This window comes from Colletotrichum gloeosporioides, assembly GCF_011800055.1.
Source record: "Colletotrichum gloeosporioides strain Lc1 chromosome Unknown consensus_68, whole genome shotgun sequence".
NCBI classification, from domain to species: Eukaryota; Fungi; Ascomycota; class Sordariomycetes; order Glomerellales; family Glomerellaceae; genus Colletotrichum; species Colletotrichum gloeosporioides.
In genome coordinates, this window is record NW_025544713.1 from 47635 (window position 1) to 61868 (window position 14234).

General features: G+C 55.1%; 4 protein-coding genes across 4 annotated transcripts; 2 read left to right on the top strand and 2 right to left on the bottom strand.

The window, feature by feature from the left end:
- Nucleotides 1-308: 308 nt before the first annotated feature.
- GCG54_00006712 (uncharacterized protein) lies at nt 309-1404 on the top strand (the record flags this gene model as incomplete). The annotated part of the gene is made up of 4 exons (XM_045406711.1): nt 309-338; nt 391-505; nt 562-1166; nt 1213-1404. The coding sequence occupies 4 exons, from the start codon at nt 309-311 to the stop codon at nt 1402-1404; spliced, it is 942 nt and encodes a 313-aa protein (XP_045260363.1).
- A 550-nt stretch (nt 1405-1954) lies between these two features.
- On the bottom strand, nt 1955-3514 carry GCG54_00006713 (4-aminobutyrate aminotransferase; the record flags this gene model as incomplete). The annotated part of the gene is made up of 2 exons (XM_045406712.1): nt 1955-3164; nt 3222-3514. 2 exons carry the CDS (start codon nt 3512-3514, stop codon nt 1955-1957), a joined length of 1503 nt encoding a protein of 500 aa, XP_045260364.1.
- Nucleotides 3515-5448: 1934 nt separating this feature from the next.
- GCG54_00006714 (H(+)/Cl(-) exchange transporter 5) lies at nt 5449-8412 on the bottom strand (the record flags this gene model as incomplete). Its single annotated transcript, XM_045406713.1, has 7 exons — nt 5449-5505; nt 5559-5669; nt 5718-6101; nt 6155-6487; nt 6537-7688; nt 7739-8118; nt 8196-8412. 7 exons carry the CDS (start codon nt 8410-8412, stop codon nt 5449-5451), a joined length of 2634 nt encoding a protein of 877 aa, XP_045260365.1.
- Nucleotides 8413-10388: 1976 nt separating this feature from the next.
- On the top strand, nt 10389-13795 carry GCG54_00006715 (uncharacterized protein; the record flags this gene model as incomplete). Its single annotated transcript, XM_045406714.1, has 3 exons — nt 10389-12701; nt 12759-13201; nt 13252-13795. 3 exons carry the CDS (start codon nt 10389-10391, stop codon nt 13793-13795), a joined length of 3300 nt encoding a protein of 1099 aa, XP_045260366.1.
- Between the last annotated feature and the right edge of the window lie 439 nt (nt 13796-14234).

Genomic DNA, 14234 nt, shown 5'->3' on the forward strand with positions numbered 1-14234 from the left:
TACGACCTCTTGCCGCCTCGGCCGCGCTTGTCTGCCTGGCATCTGCCTGTTCGCTGTGCGCAACTTCAGTTGACGACGCCGGCTCCGTCCGTTACACTCGCTCTAGCTTCCATACCTTATTAGCATCCCACCTTCATTTGAACGACCACCTTGGCTCTTTGCAACTCCTCACGGACAGATCCTCCTTGCCAGCGCCGAGACGTTTGTTTGCTACGACCTCACGCCGCCAATGCCGGTCCCAAGATCCGTGTTCCTCACCATCTTTTGCTTTCGTGACACTTGCCCCGGCAGTAGCTAGCCTCTTCACGATGGCCTACCCTTTTTCAGAAGAAGAAAAGGTTAGCGTGTTGTTCGCCTCTATCATACGTATGCTGACGCGCAGTTCCTCAGAGGTTGATCCTCGCAGAAGTCATCAAGACCAGCAACTTAGACCTGGGCCATCTGGTTGACTTTCTGAAACTACACAAAACCGAGCCGAACTGGCTCAAAATGCAGCTGCCTCCTGGTATGAGTGCCTCGAGTCGTGAACCCCAGTCTGTGTATACTGACAGACATGCCCAGGCCGTACGATGGAGCAGTGCATACAAGTCACTGAACAGATGTTCCAAGGGCCCATGAGAATACCAGATCTGAAGCGCAAGCCTGTTGGTGATCTCCTCGACAAGCCATCCAAACGTCTGGCACTAGCTTCTCCGATGGAACCTCCTGCACAGCTGCCGCCACTGGCTTCTGCTTCACAAGGACCGTCTGCTTACGCGAATCCGATGTCTGTACGATCTCTCTTACCAGCGCCCACGCAACTGCAGCAAACTCCACTACCAAACATACAGCCGAGACAGATGAACGCTGGCCCAGAGAGTGGCACGGCGTCCAACGGTTATCCGAGCCCAAACCAGCCGCCCGCAGCGCCGCCCCCGCCTCGTAAGAGAGGAAGGCCGTCGCGAGCAGATAAGGCGAGGCAACTTAGAGCGATGCTTCCCCAACATTTCACGCCCCTGGCTCCAGCACCTGCACCACGCAATTCGGCTGGGGAAAGTCCCAGCACCCCGGCAGAGAGCTCAGCCTACAGTTTATCACCAGGCCCAGCCTCGGAGACAACTGGCGAGCCCCCAAGGAAGAAACGTGGGCGACCTAGGTCAACGGACAAAGCTGTACCAGAGTTACCGGTGAGTACGCAGCTGCCACTAGGTTGGTAGGTTCTGACCTTGGCAGGGCACTTATACCTATAGAGTCGACCAACCCAGGACACTGTCGGGTCGGTCCACGCCAAGCGAGACTCCCCGCGGCCGGTCTGACGAGATGCGCCAAGATCCATATCCCGAGCGCGAGCAACTTCCAGAATCGGAGAAAGAACGAGCCATACCACATATTGGGCATTTGACGCAGGAAGGACTGGCGAGATAGAAACTTGAGGTTCCGCCCATCAGCAATGGACACATCAACAGGCCAAAGAGCCGGTGGCGGTACATTCTACCCAAATATTCGTCTGAAGCACGGCGGAAAACGAGGTTGACCTTGCCTACCCAGCCCGCACAGCTAGCTGCGGCAGCAAACACCGCATCACTCGCATTGAGCGCAAGGCCGCCCATGTGAGGATGCACATGTATGATATACGGAAGGCGTTGTTGGCCAACTGCTTTTACTCCAGGACATGGAGGCTAGAGGAGGTTCATCTGGGTTGGGGGACTTGGGACAAACATCAATGTGTACGATAGAAGGTGGCAAGGTACATTGACAACTGAGAGCAGAGTTCATAGAGCCATAAAATATCATGATTGGTATTGCCTCAAACCAACTCTCTGTCTACGTCCCTCAAATCTTTTTTAGAGGCCATTCATAAAAACGCTAGATAAACCAAAATAACCGGCCACGACCGGGCCAATGAGCTCCTATACGAGATATATCAAAAAAAAAAAAAAAAAAAAAAAATTGCCAATGTGACCGCTGTCTGTCATTACCAAGACTTGACAATCTTCTCCAGAGCCTCGATGAGGATATCAGCGTGGTGCTCCTGGAAGATGAGCATCGGCCTCAGGCGGACAGCGCTCTCTCCTGAACCGCCAATGTTGATGCCCAGACCCTTGGCCTTCTTCAGGAACTCGTCGCGGCGCGGGTTGTCGAAGGCGATGAAGGTGCCCTGTCCCTTGCCGCGCAGGTTGGCGAACTGGCCGGGGTACTTCTTGCCGAGGGCCTCGAGCTTGCCGAAGAGGTAGTCGCCGACGCGGGCCGTGTGCTCGACGAGGCCGAGGCGCTCGACCTCGTTGACGATCTCGCGGAAGAGGATGGCGCGGGCCGGGTCGCCCATCCAGGTGTTGAACTGGCGGTAGGGCTTGTTAGGGCGCAGCTCGGGGTTGCCAAAGTAGTAGCCGGCGGTCTGGGCCTTCTTGGAGAAGGTGACCATGTCCGGCGGGGTGGGGAGGTCCCAGTGCTCGTGCGCCCAGAACTTGCCGGTGGCGCCGACGCCGGTCTGGACCTCGTCGACGATGAGGAGGACGTTGTGCTTCTTGGTGACCTCGCGCAGGCCGCGGAAGAAGGCCGGGGAGGCGTGGTTGTCGCCGCCCTCGGACTGGATGGGCTCGACGATGACGGCGGCGGGAGGCACGTGGTAGGTCTTGATGAGGTGCTCGACCTCGTCGAGGGCGGCCTGCTCGGCGGCGGCGTTCTCCTCGGCGTGCTCCTCGAGCGGGTACTTGAGCTGGGGGAAGGTGGCCTGGGGCCAGTCGAAGGCGGGGATGTCGAGCTTGTGGATGGGCTTGGAGCGGGTGGTGGAGAGGGAGCCGAAGAGGCGGCCGTGGAAGCCCGTCTTGAAGGAGAGGATGGAGAGCTGCGAGGCGCCTGGGGCCTGGTTGTTCATGGCGGAGGCGGTCTCCTCGGGGGTGAAGTCGACGTCGTAGCCGCCGCGCTCCTGCTGGCGGCGCCACATGAAGGCGGCCTTGTAGGCGGTCTCGTTCGCGTCAGAGCCGGCCATGGCGGTGAAGACCTGGTCGAGGCCCTTGGGGGCGACCTTGAGGATGCCGGTGCGGAGAACTTCGGCCCAGTCCTCCGGGGGGAAGTTGCCGAGGGCGGGACGGTTGATGATTGCGTTTATCATTTCGGGGGTCTCAGCTACCTTGGCGAGGGCGGGGTTGTTGTAGCCAAGGGGAATGGAGGCAATTTGGGCGTAGCTACGGTGTGCATGTTAGGATCGTCGACTAGAGGGTGAGACGTGGGAAAGCACTTACACATCCAGCAGGACGTTGCCGTCGGCGTCGACAATGTAGTTGCCCTTGCTCTTCTTGTAATCCGTGAGCATGTTCAAGCTGCGGGTGTCAAAGACCTCGTGCAGGTCCGCGATTTGCTTCTTGGACTGAGGGCCCGGGATCTCGGTCTTGACAGCCGGGGCGGAGGGCTCGCCTGCGAAGAGGGAGGCGGCCATGCGCGGGGCGGAGACGCAGAGGGTGCGGCGGGAGAGGGGTGCCCTGGCCGCCGTGCGCATGACGGGGCGCAGGGCCGCGGAGGCTCTCATGAAGGCCATGGCGATGGTCTTCTTCGTCTGCTTTCTTCCTAATGTGGTGTGTGACCTGTTCTCTCTCTACGACGCTGCTTTCCTCCTGTGGTGCTCGCGATAGTGAAGCTGTGCGATATCGGAGGCGTATCTATCCTTCGACGTGCAGTCAATTGGCCAATGGTGAAGATGCGAAAGGGAAAGAGAGTAACACAAGGGATCACAAAGCTGGTGCGCGGGGGAGGGGCTGTTTATAGATGGCGGGTGGCCACGGCTTATCAGGTCCCCGGCGTTGTCTCGTCAGACCGTTTGGTGGAGAGAGGTGGTGGTGTATTGCCATCGGCCTGGTTTGAGCTTTGGTCCCCTGGGTCCTGGTGTTGACTCGAGGCGTTCAGACGCACACACCGGCGCGGTGCTTGGTTTCCCACCATGCCGGAACGAGGAGCGAAAGCTGCAGCTGCTGCGTTAGCTCGGCGATATGGCAGGGAATGGGAGGGGGGACACAGGCGGCCAGTTGGAGGGGCGGTTGGCCAAAGCCAAGATTACGTGCCCAATGAGAAATTGCGGGGCGAAAGCTGGGGGAACGAAGGTCCCAGTGACCTCACACACGCTCAGAAAGACGCCGCGGCGGGGGGACCTTGGAGGGGTAAATTCACGCCCTTTACGCCGGCTGGCTGTGGCGGGCGGCCGTGTATCAGGGTACCTGCCTCTGACACAATATGCAGCCAGCGTCCTGCTGCAGGAAGCTCGGGCGTAGCGTAAACGTCGTAATATGTAATAGCTTCATCTGTTCTAATTGACTGGCTGTGCTCGAGCTGTTGTTCAATGGCAGGTTCGGCATCTCGGATGGCATCGATCGGTCGCGGCTCCAATTGGCTTCCCCTCGCCACCAACTAGCTGTGCCGCTCCCGTCACTGCCGCCTCGAGCCGCCAGCCTGCTTCTGATTTGCACATCGTAGTTCGCAGCCTCCAGGATTGCAGCGCCAGAAGCCACACCGCAACATCAACCACAACGTGCCTATAATGTTACCGCATCTATCATAGATCCGACGTGCGCGCTCTCGGTGTCTCTCCGCGCGCCCCCGCCGCGCGTATCAGGCGATAACAGCGTTTCCCGCCGACCATGATAAGGATCTGGTGGGAACCTATCCACCTAGCCAGGGGAGCACCTGGGGACTACTAGCGCGACGCCGCGACCTCGAAATATCCACTGGTCGCCCCTGCGGATCGAGAGGGCCGATGCCGGGACCGGAAACCGGGCCGGGAATGGCTTTGCCGGTCATTGAATAATAGTGAATAATAGATTCGCCGTCGGCACTTTGGACAGCCAATTTGGTGACATAAATCGAGCATTGCGGCTTACGTTCTGAATTGGGTGAAATTTGCGCCGCACTGCCGCCGGCGAAGGGCCCACCCGGAACGCCGCATGCCGCCGGAGGCCGACACCTATGGTCGCCGGGTTAGCTTCTCTTCCTTTGGCCGTCACTGCGAAGATATCTCATGCTCAAGTTGTAACTCTTTTATTTTACACGACCAGTCTGTTTCGGTCAGACCTGCCATGCGAGACGAATAATGATAATCTAGCCTCTCCCTTATACCCTGGGTTGTCGGACAATACAAAAGTGCTATGCAATCTGGCGTGAGAAATTCTGCCACTTCTGGATTACACCCAGGAACAAATGATGGAAATGTCTGGAAAGATGAAAAGAATTGTAACGCCATGCCGTAGATGCTGAATGGGCTGTCTGCCAAAAAAAAAAAAAAAAAAAAAAAAAAAAAAAAAAAAAAAAAAAAAAAAACNAAAAAAAAAAAAAAAAAAAAAAAAAAAAAAAAAAAAAAAAAAAAAAAAATCCATGCTTGATGCCATGCAGTCTTTCTGATGCGTCAGATGTTTGCCGAACAATCTCAGTCGGCATGTGGTATCGGTCTGTAACGAGAAAGAAACGCATCGTGAGAGCGCCCAACTAGTGCTCCTTTTCTTCGAGCTCTCGCATGTACTTTACGAAGCTCTTCTTGTGAACCTAACACATTCAGTTAGACAGTATCGTGCTAAACAAAAGCTTTCACAACTTACCATGCCGGCGTAGCGCCCGTTCTTGAGCACGCAAATGAAGCGGAGACCAAGCTTGACGAAACATTCATACACAAGGTCCATTGGGGATCTGATATCCAATGCAACGGGAGCCTGCTTCGTTGTTAGTCACAGCCAGACGTTGCAGATCATGAGACTTACCGGGTCAATGTACGGAGTGAAATCTGTCTTATCTCTCTCCGTCTCCTCATCGTCCGAGTCTTCGATGGTGGGAATATGTGCCATCAAACACATGCTTGAAGCCTCGTCGTCAAGACTGTCCAGGGCGAACTCGAGATCGGGTGCTGGGATGAGCCCAACAAGAATTCCATCCCGAATAATAGGAAGACCTCCGTCGAGCTCACCTGCCCTATGCAGAGTTTGAAGCTTCTTACGCAGACTAACGGCGGATATCACTGGAGAGGCGCTGACGTCAATGATTCGTTCCCGGCGGACACGAGGGACGATGTCTGCCAGGTCGGAAGTGAAGATTGGCTTGTGCTTATTGTCGAGGAAGGGGTAGGAGTTCATGTTCGTCAGGAGGTCCTACTCATATTAGACTTGACGCTCAGTTTGTAGACACACCAGACTGTACTCACGTAGATACTGTTTGGCTCAATGGCGTCAGCAGTCCACTTGGCCACGAGGATAGCCAAGGAGAACGGCAAGACATAATCCAAGCTTCCCGTCAGTTCGAAGAGAATGACTGCCAGTGTGACCGACAACCGAGTGACACCACACATGGTGGATCCGGCAGCAATAAGTCCATAGACACCAGGTTGTATGCATGATCCTGTTGGTGATGCGGCACATCGAGTCCAGAGCCCAAAGGTGGGGTACATTAGGACGATGTACTGAACGACGTGACCGACGATTCTTCCCATGAGACCGCCAACAACCATGGACGGCACGTAGATTCCGGCTGGAACTTTCTGCAGAAAAGTTAGCATCTTTCCGACTGTACCCAGGTGTATTACGCACAATTCCAAATGTGATGATCGTCAAAAACCCCTTGATCAAAAAGGCGGAGAAAAGGCCTGAAAGCACAGGAGGGATGCCTTCAGCCGTCGTTGGGCATAGTCCGTAATCTTCGCGATCAGATCCGTCGTGGCATGGCGCCGCAAGGTTGAGCATGAGCTTGGCGACCGGCTGCTTGGTGTGAACATTCCAGTAACTCATGATTCCGGTCACTACGGCGACCAAGGCAACCTCGAACATGGGGTACTTCTTGATGACGTCGATCCGACGGAAGGTCTTGGCCCAATGCTTCGAGGCCTTGATAAATAGAGCTCCAGCAGCACCGCCAAGAATTCCGATGACGATGAAGAACACAATTTCAAAGTAATGCCAGTCGGTTGTATACTTGACCTGGAACATGACGATCTTGTGGGTGCCGTAGGGGTTGAGAAACTTGAGCGACAAGGCTGCGACGATGCAGCAGAAGAAGGTGCGGAAAAGCGTCTTTGCAGGGAAGAAGTAAGAGACCTCCTCGAGTCCGAACAGGACACCTCCCAACGGAGCGCCGAAAGCGACGGCGACACCGGCGGCTGCAGCTGCGGATAGAACCTCGCGCCTTTTGGCGTCATTTTGATCGTACTTCGCGAACAAGCGGCAGGCAATGTTGCCGACACAAGTTGCGATATGAACGTAAGGTCCCTCTTTTCCAAGACTGAGACCAGAGGCCACGCTGAGAATGAGAGCAGCTGACTTAATACCCAAAGTCTTCAGACCAAGAAAGCCGTGCAACACGAAACCACTGAGGATGACGCGAACTTCAGCAACACCACTGCCAGCAGCTGAGTAGTAAATCATCGGTGGCGGCACGTTTTCCGCGGGTTCTGATGTCGTCGTCACCGGCTCAACAGGCTCTGGAGGCGTCGGGCTCTCGTCGCTCGTAGGTTCATCGGCGTACGGGGCAAGTTCCGCAGCGAGGTTCTCGTCGAAGGTCGTCATACGATACGCCGAGGGCACCACGGTTTTGGTCGTCAATGTCATGGCGCAAGCAATGCAGGCCAAGCCAACAACGCCGACGAGGTAGATTGTAAACTCGGTTCCCACATCTCCAAAAGGCCAGAATCTCAAAGACTCCGACCAAGTCTCCCAATCGTCACAAGGTCCTTTTGGGCAACAATTCTAATGGCTATTAGCATCTTCGGACTTATCTCCGAGGTGAAGGAACGTACCCTCTCGCTGATGTACCAGCCCCGTGTGCAATAACCATATTTGTAATCGAATACGGTAGCCTCGGACAAGTTGACTACGTACGCGACGAGAGCAACGGCTACACCACACACGGCACTAAGAATCCAGCCCTGCGAAGCATCGAAGATGGCATATATCCTTCCCCAGAAGTCCTTGCGCATTTTGAGGGCCTTGGCTCGGTGGGCATCGACGATGTTATCGTGAACCCAATCGGTAGACGTAAACTGATCGTACCATACTCGTTCGTCGGGCAGAATTGATCGTTTCGACTCGGACATAGATTCTGGGAAGTCGGAGAAGGCGTGCGATAAGCGAGCGCCGAATGACGGGTTGCGACTGTGGTGCAAACTCCGGATGCTTCCTGGATAGCAAGGACATGGATTAGCTGTCATGTTTTCTTGGTACACGCAAAGCATGTGAAGCGAGCAAGACACTTACCGGCCGTGCTGTGATTCCTCGACAGGCCCGGAGTCAGGTGTTTGGGACTCTCGGGGGTAGCAGCTTGGTGTCGCCGAATCCGAGTTCTCGAGTTCAGGAGCAATGGTGAGCGCTCGTCCGGCTCGCCGAGCGAGCCTGTCCGGTCGAATCTCGGTCTTCTCGTGTTCGTCGGTGACGGAGGCACCGACAGCGCGCCGTCGTCTGGTACGTCGGCCATGGTGGAAGTTGTTGTAGAGATGCAAGGCGGCTCGAGCCGTTAAAGTTCTCGGGTCTGTTTCGAGTGATGCGTGATTGGGTTCGCCCTCACTAATCGTCCAAAGATTGGGCGCGAAGCGGAAGCAGAAAGCACACAAGGCTCGTCGCCTCGAGATGGGATAAACTCGAAAGCACAGGACACGATCGAGGTCGTCGAGGTAAGGTCGGCGAAATAGACACTTATTGGAGGGCGGTCAGGGGTAGTTGAGGCGGAGGTCTGGACTTGGGCGTCGTTGACAAGTCGGGCGATCAACCGAATAGACAAGGTTGGCGGCAGGTTATAGCTCTGCACGTGAATCCAACGTGGAATGGTTCGAGGTTACTCCAAAGACGGTAAGCAGGCACGACAGGATATGACTTGGCTGGGGAGGCGACAGGAGGCTGATCACGTCGAGGGGTTCGGAGTCAGATGCGACGAAGCAAGGTAGGCGGATGACTATCGCGGGCGAGACATGGCAGTTCCTTGGCAGGTTTACTTATCCATCAGATGGCACCTCGAGTTCGGCCAGGCGGGAAAGGGATCAAGATGAAGGACAGGCAGATGGAGGGGGAAGGAAGAAAAGAATGGAAAAGATCCAAAACCTCAAGACCCGTCGCCGCAACGAACGATCGGCTCTTCAGAAGAAGTTGGAAGCGAAACAAAACGCGACAACTTGGTTCGAGACGGTCTTGACCCCGTCCACTTTCCTCAGGCCCCCCCTCCCCCTAGCACCACCGAGACGGCGGGCAACGGGCTGTGCACCGGGCACGCGCGGTAAGTAGAGAGGGCGTGATCCACCCTGGCAGACAGTGCTGTAAATTATTTGTTGCAATGGCGGTGGAAAAGGAAGCACTAAAGGGTGTAGAAAGGCTTGGCCGTGAGGTCATTGCACCGGGTGACCCTTTGGTGGATGCCTCTGGATGCCACTGGATGGCGGTTATTGGCCCCGAGTTTAGCGCACTTTCCGCCGAAACGGTCAGATCGAGGACCCTGAGATTACTGAATCCCTACCTCGCACTGAAGGAAGCAGTGGAAAGCCGACCTGTCCCGCAGAATTCCACCACGCCGCACGCCATCAGCAGCCAATCACAGGCCAATCCCGCGCCCAGTTCCCTGCGCAGCACCCGTCACGAGTAAAGGGTGGCTGCAGGACGGCAATCCGCACCGTTAGACGTCGCTCATCCCTCTGGAACGTTCCGAGGTCCAGTCTCGACGCCATCTCAAAGTCCAACATCAAGGCCGCCGGTGCACGACAGCACACCACTCTATGTCTAGCTCACCAAGCCACTTATTGACAGGCGTCACTCGACATCCCTCAATTGCGGTAGCATCGCGACGGCTATTCTTGAACCAGCCTACCGATCAGCGTGTTTTGGCCTCGTTTCCAAATAATTGGATACAAACAAAGCAGCCTTGAGATCCAGACCCAGACAAAATCCAGCATCCTGGGCCCGGCCATGTCTTGTTTTCCAACCCCAGATGTCGCTAGCTGAACGCCCCAATTAATTATCTGGGAACTCAAGGAAGTGAGGCGTGGAGGGCGCCACTGAAACCCGTTGCAGACACGTGCCTGGAAACCTTCTTGGGTGCAACGGTGCAACTCTAGAACGGAACGTCTCCGTACCACCACCACTACTACCACCGTCTTGAGGCGCCCTTACCTAAGCAACCAGTGTGCACCTTGAGAGACATCACCAGCAAGCAGTCGAGCTTTGATTCGCCCGCCGTTGCCAATTCTCCGTTTCGGTCACCGTTCCGAGTCGCCAGAACCCTCGACGCGTCGACGCCCTCAGCCAACGTCATCTCATCGCGGCAATAGTCTTTGCGCCACAGGCGGACCTTATTCTTCGCCCGGATTCATTCTGCAGGCCTGTCCGCCAGCTCGAGCGGCCGTCACGGTTCCGCACATCTGACTGTGCGCACCCTAATTATGACCCGGTGAGCCGCAGACTGGCGATATGTCAGACAACGGGGATAAGAAGTTGACGGCGCCGAAGTTCTCAACCTTCAAGCCCAAGGCACCCGATCCTGTGCCGTTAGCCAAATCCTCGTCTAGTGAAGTCGTACACAGCCGGAAGGATGGTGCAGGTGAGGTAACTAAGGAGAAGAAATCCCGGCATGAGTCCAGGCACCGAGACGACCACCGGAGGCATAGGTCAGATCATCGATCAGAGCATCGATCAGAACACCGCCACCGTGATCGCAAACGCAGTCGCAGCCGCAGTCAGGAACGGTCTCTAGTTGTTGCTAAAAGACCCAACGTTGCCACGACTCTGGAAGAAAGGGCTGGAAACGGCGTCTTCGTCATAGACACAAAAGGTGACCCCCTCATCAGGAGATATGGCGGCAACGACCGCGGCAAGGTGCCCACATATCGTCGTGACGGGCGTGGGAAGGTCCTCGGTTCTGATGGCTACCTCATTATCCACAGAGATGGCCCCAGAGAAGAATTCAGCATTCGGCTGCCGGGCGAGGGCAGCTCTACTTTGCGAGACAGAGCTCTATTCCAGGCGCGGGTTCATAGGGTGAAAACAAGACGCATACGCCCACGAAACGAAAGCCAAGAGGAAGCCGAAGAGGACTTCGTACCACTCAGCAAGTCGTCCAAACGACGCCGCACTGAAGAGCCAGAGTCCGATGGAGACGACAAACCCTCTTACAGATCAATCGAGGGCAAGGCCAAGGCCCATGAGTTTTCTGATAGCGACATCGACTTTGACACCGACCAGGAGGGCGACTTGAATCCGGAAGCAGACGAGCCACTCAAGCAACGTTCAATTCAGCTGTCTCGTCGGGTCAAGGAACATCCTGATGACATTGCAGGATGGCTCGAGCTTATCGCCCATCAGGACGTTCTCCTCAAAGCTGGCGAAGGTCTGGACCGCGAAGTAACAAAGGGCGAGATACACAGTTTTGCAGAGATCAAGATATCAATGTACGAGTCTGCACTAGCCCAAGCCAAAAGACCGGAAGACGAAGAACGGCTGCTCCTTGGTCTGATGCGTGAGGGTGCCAAGGTCTGGTCCTCATCAAAGCTTGACAGCCGTTGGTCGGACGTGGCAAAGAAGCACGAAGTGAGTTTCTGTCTTTGGAAGGCCAGGATCGACCACAAAGTCACGGACTTGAAGACGTTTGAGTACAGCGAAATCAAGAAGCTGTATATTGAACGCCTGCGAGCCGTCGCCAAACAGTCATCCGTTTCGGTTTCCCCAGGGCCAGTGCATAGCGCCAATACCGATACGGAGGCTTCCCGTTACGAGCAGATGATATACATCTTTTTGCGAATCACCAGGTTCATATACGACGCTGGCTATCGTGAATCGGCAGTCGCAGCGTGGCAAGCGCTTCTCGAACTCAACTTGCAACGTCCTTCCACGCATGATGCCCTGTCAAAATCGGAATTACTGGGTTCTTTTAGAGACTTCTGGGAAGATGAAGCACCAAGGCTAGGAGAGCACAATGCATCCGGCTGGTGCCACTACGTCCAGACCAATGGTTCGGTGGATTCCCCAGAACAGCAGCGAGACGACGACACCGTGGTGCAATCCAGAGATGTATACAAGTCTTGGGGTGCGACAGAGCGTCTCCGGGCAACAAGCTCCAGGAGTCCAGGCCGAGCCACGGATGATGTTCTCGAGGACGATCCATACCGAGTTGTCATGTATTCAGACATCGAGGAGCTTCTCTTTGCCATCCCATCCGCAATAGTTTCCCGTGTTTGGAAGCAATTGGTGGATGGCTTTCTCTTATTCTGCTGTCTGCCCCCAGTGTTTCGCTCAAGCCCATGGACTCAAAGCGCAGAGAATGACTCTTTTGTTGTTGGCAGTCTAAGCGTTTTCGAGGCCGACGTCCTTCGTAAGCCAAACGAACCTGATGTTATGGACGAAACCAAGAGTATACCGGCTTTCGAGCAAGATGGGCTGCGCCTTGCTGTGTCTTCCGATCTACTCTTTGCTGGACGGAATTGGTTCTCCTTTCTCAGTGGCTGGCCTTGCACTGCCAAGTCTCTCGATGGACCGGTAGACTTGTCTTGGGTTGCGAATTGTCTTCGACAACTCGTAATATCGGCCGACTTGAAGGATTTGGCAGAGTTTGTATTGGCCGTGGATGTAGCCAACGAACCAGGCAATATCAAAAAGCGCGCTAAAGCTCTCATCAAGAAAGACCCGTCAAACCTGGCTCTCTACAACGCTTATGCGCTGGCCGAGGTTGGAGCTAGTAACTTGGAAGTTGGCCGTCAGGTTGTCTCATCGGCTACTGGTCTGGTATCAGTAAGTGCTCGCTGCGCTCCACTCGAGTTTTTCATATCACTAACGCACATAATACAGCCTGCAAGCTCCACTGGCGGGCTGGTGCTTTTCAAGACGTGGGCATGGATGGAACTCGAAGAGGGGAACAAGGCTCAGGCCATACAGCGTCTTTGTGCCTCAGTTGACCAGCCCTTGCGGAATGCCCCGGGATTGGCAGCTCCATCCCCATCGCAACTCTTGAAAGCTCGTCAGACTTTGCTGGACGACCTCGAACACCAACTTTCTATCAGGCAATCGGATGACGCTATTTTGAGTGCAGAATGCCTGGCGTTGCTGGTATATCTCACATCGCAGGAGGGTAGCGAACCCACGTCTGAGGCCCAAGGAAGCATCTCCATGGCGATGGAGAGAGTGTGGGCCGTCTCTTCTGAACTGTGTGCACAAGGCCAAGCGAATTCTCAAGCCCACGAAAGGCTCTTGCAGTCTGCTGCGAGACTTTTATACCATCATGCCAGCCGAGGGTAAGTTTACCAAGATTCAAAGCGAGAGTGCTTAGACTAACGTGCGTCAGGCCATTCCGACGAGCGTACTTGAGAGAGCAGCTCACTCATTGCATCGAGCTTTTCCCACGCAACACCCTTTTCCTTACCCTCTTCGCATGGGCCTCGACAACTTTCGGCATCGACGATCCCGTCCGGGACATTCTTCGGAAGGTCACGCTTACAGATACCAACGATTGTATCGGAAGCCGCATGTTTGCGATTCGCTATGAGCTGCTGAAGGGGAACGTACACTCTACCCAGGCGGCGTTTGAGCGAGCACTAGATACCCCAGCATGCAGGTCAAACCCAGAATTCTGGCGATGCTACATCAAATTCAGCTATGCGAGGAAACAGTTCCGGCACAGGGCTAAGGAAGTCTTCTTCCGCGGCCTGCGACATTGTCCATGGTCGAAGGACCTGGCCCTAGAGGCATACACGACGCTCATCAATGTCATGGATGAGTTCGAGCTTAGGTCTGTCTTCAACACGATGACATCCAAGGGATTGCGGATACACGTCGATTTGGAGGAATTTGTGGCGAAGCATGAGAGAAGTAAGGCGAAGCGTCGTTAGGGAACCTAGATAAGTCTTGTTTAGCATGAATAGCATGCAGTGACTAGGGACCGCAATTCCTGCTCCTGGGGAGAAAGCCCAAGCAATCATGATGATGGGCCATTGGAGTGATTCAAACGGTGAAGCAGATTGGCGTAGTGTCCGGGGTTGGCTGCAGCACGGGCTGGGCGCCAGAATGATTCACCAGGAGCCTCAATGGGTCTAGCTGTGAGCTGCAGTAATGAAGAGTCAGAGTGGCGATGCGTCAGCCAAAAATTAGGACGCGAAAAAGGCAGTTGGTAATAGAAACCATCGAATTAGCACGGTTTCGTGCTCGTTGTAGGCAAAGTGACTCATCAGCCATACATTCCGTCCCTTCTCTCCCACTGGCTCGCAATGAATCTAGGGGTCCACAGCCCGGTGTGCCCCGCTCTCAGCGCAAAAGCCTAGCCAAAGCGGC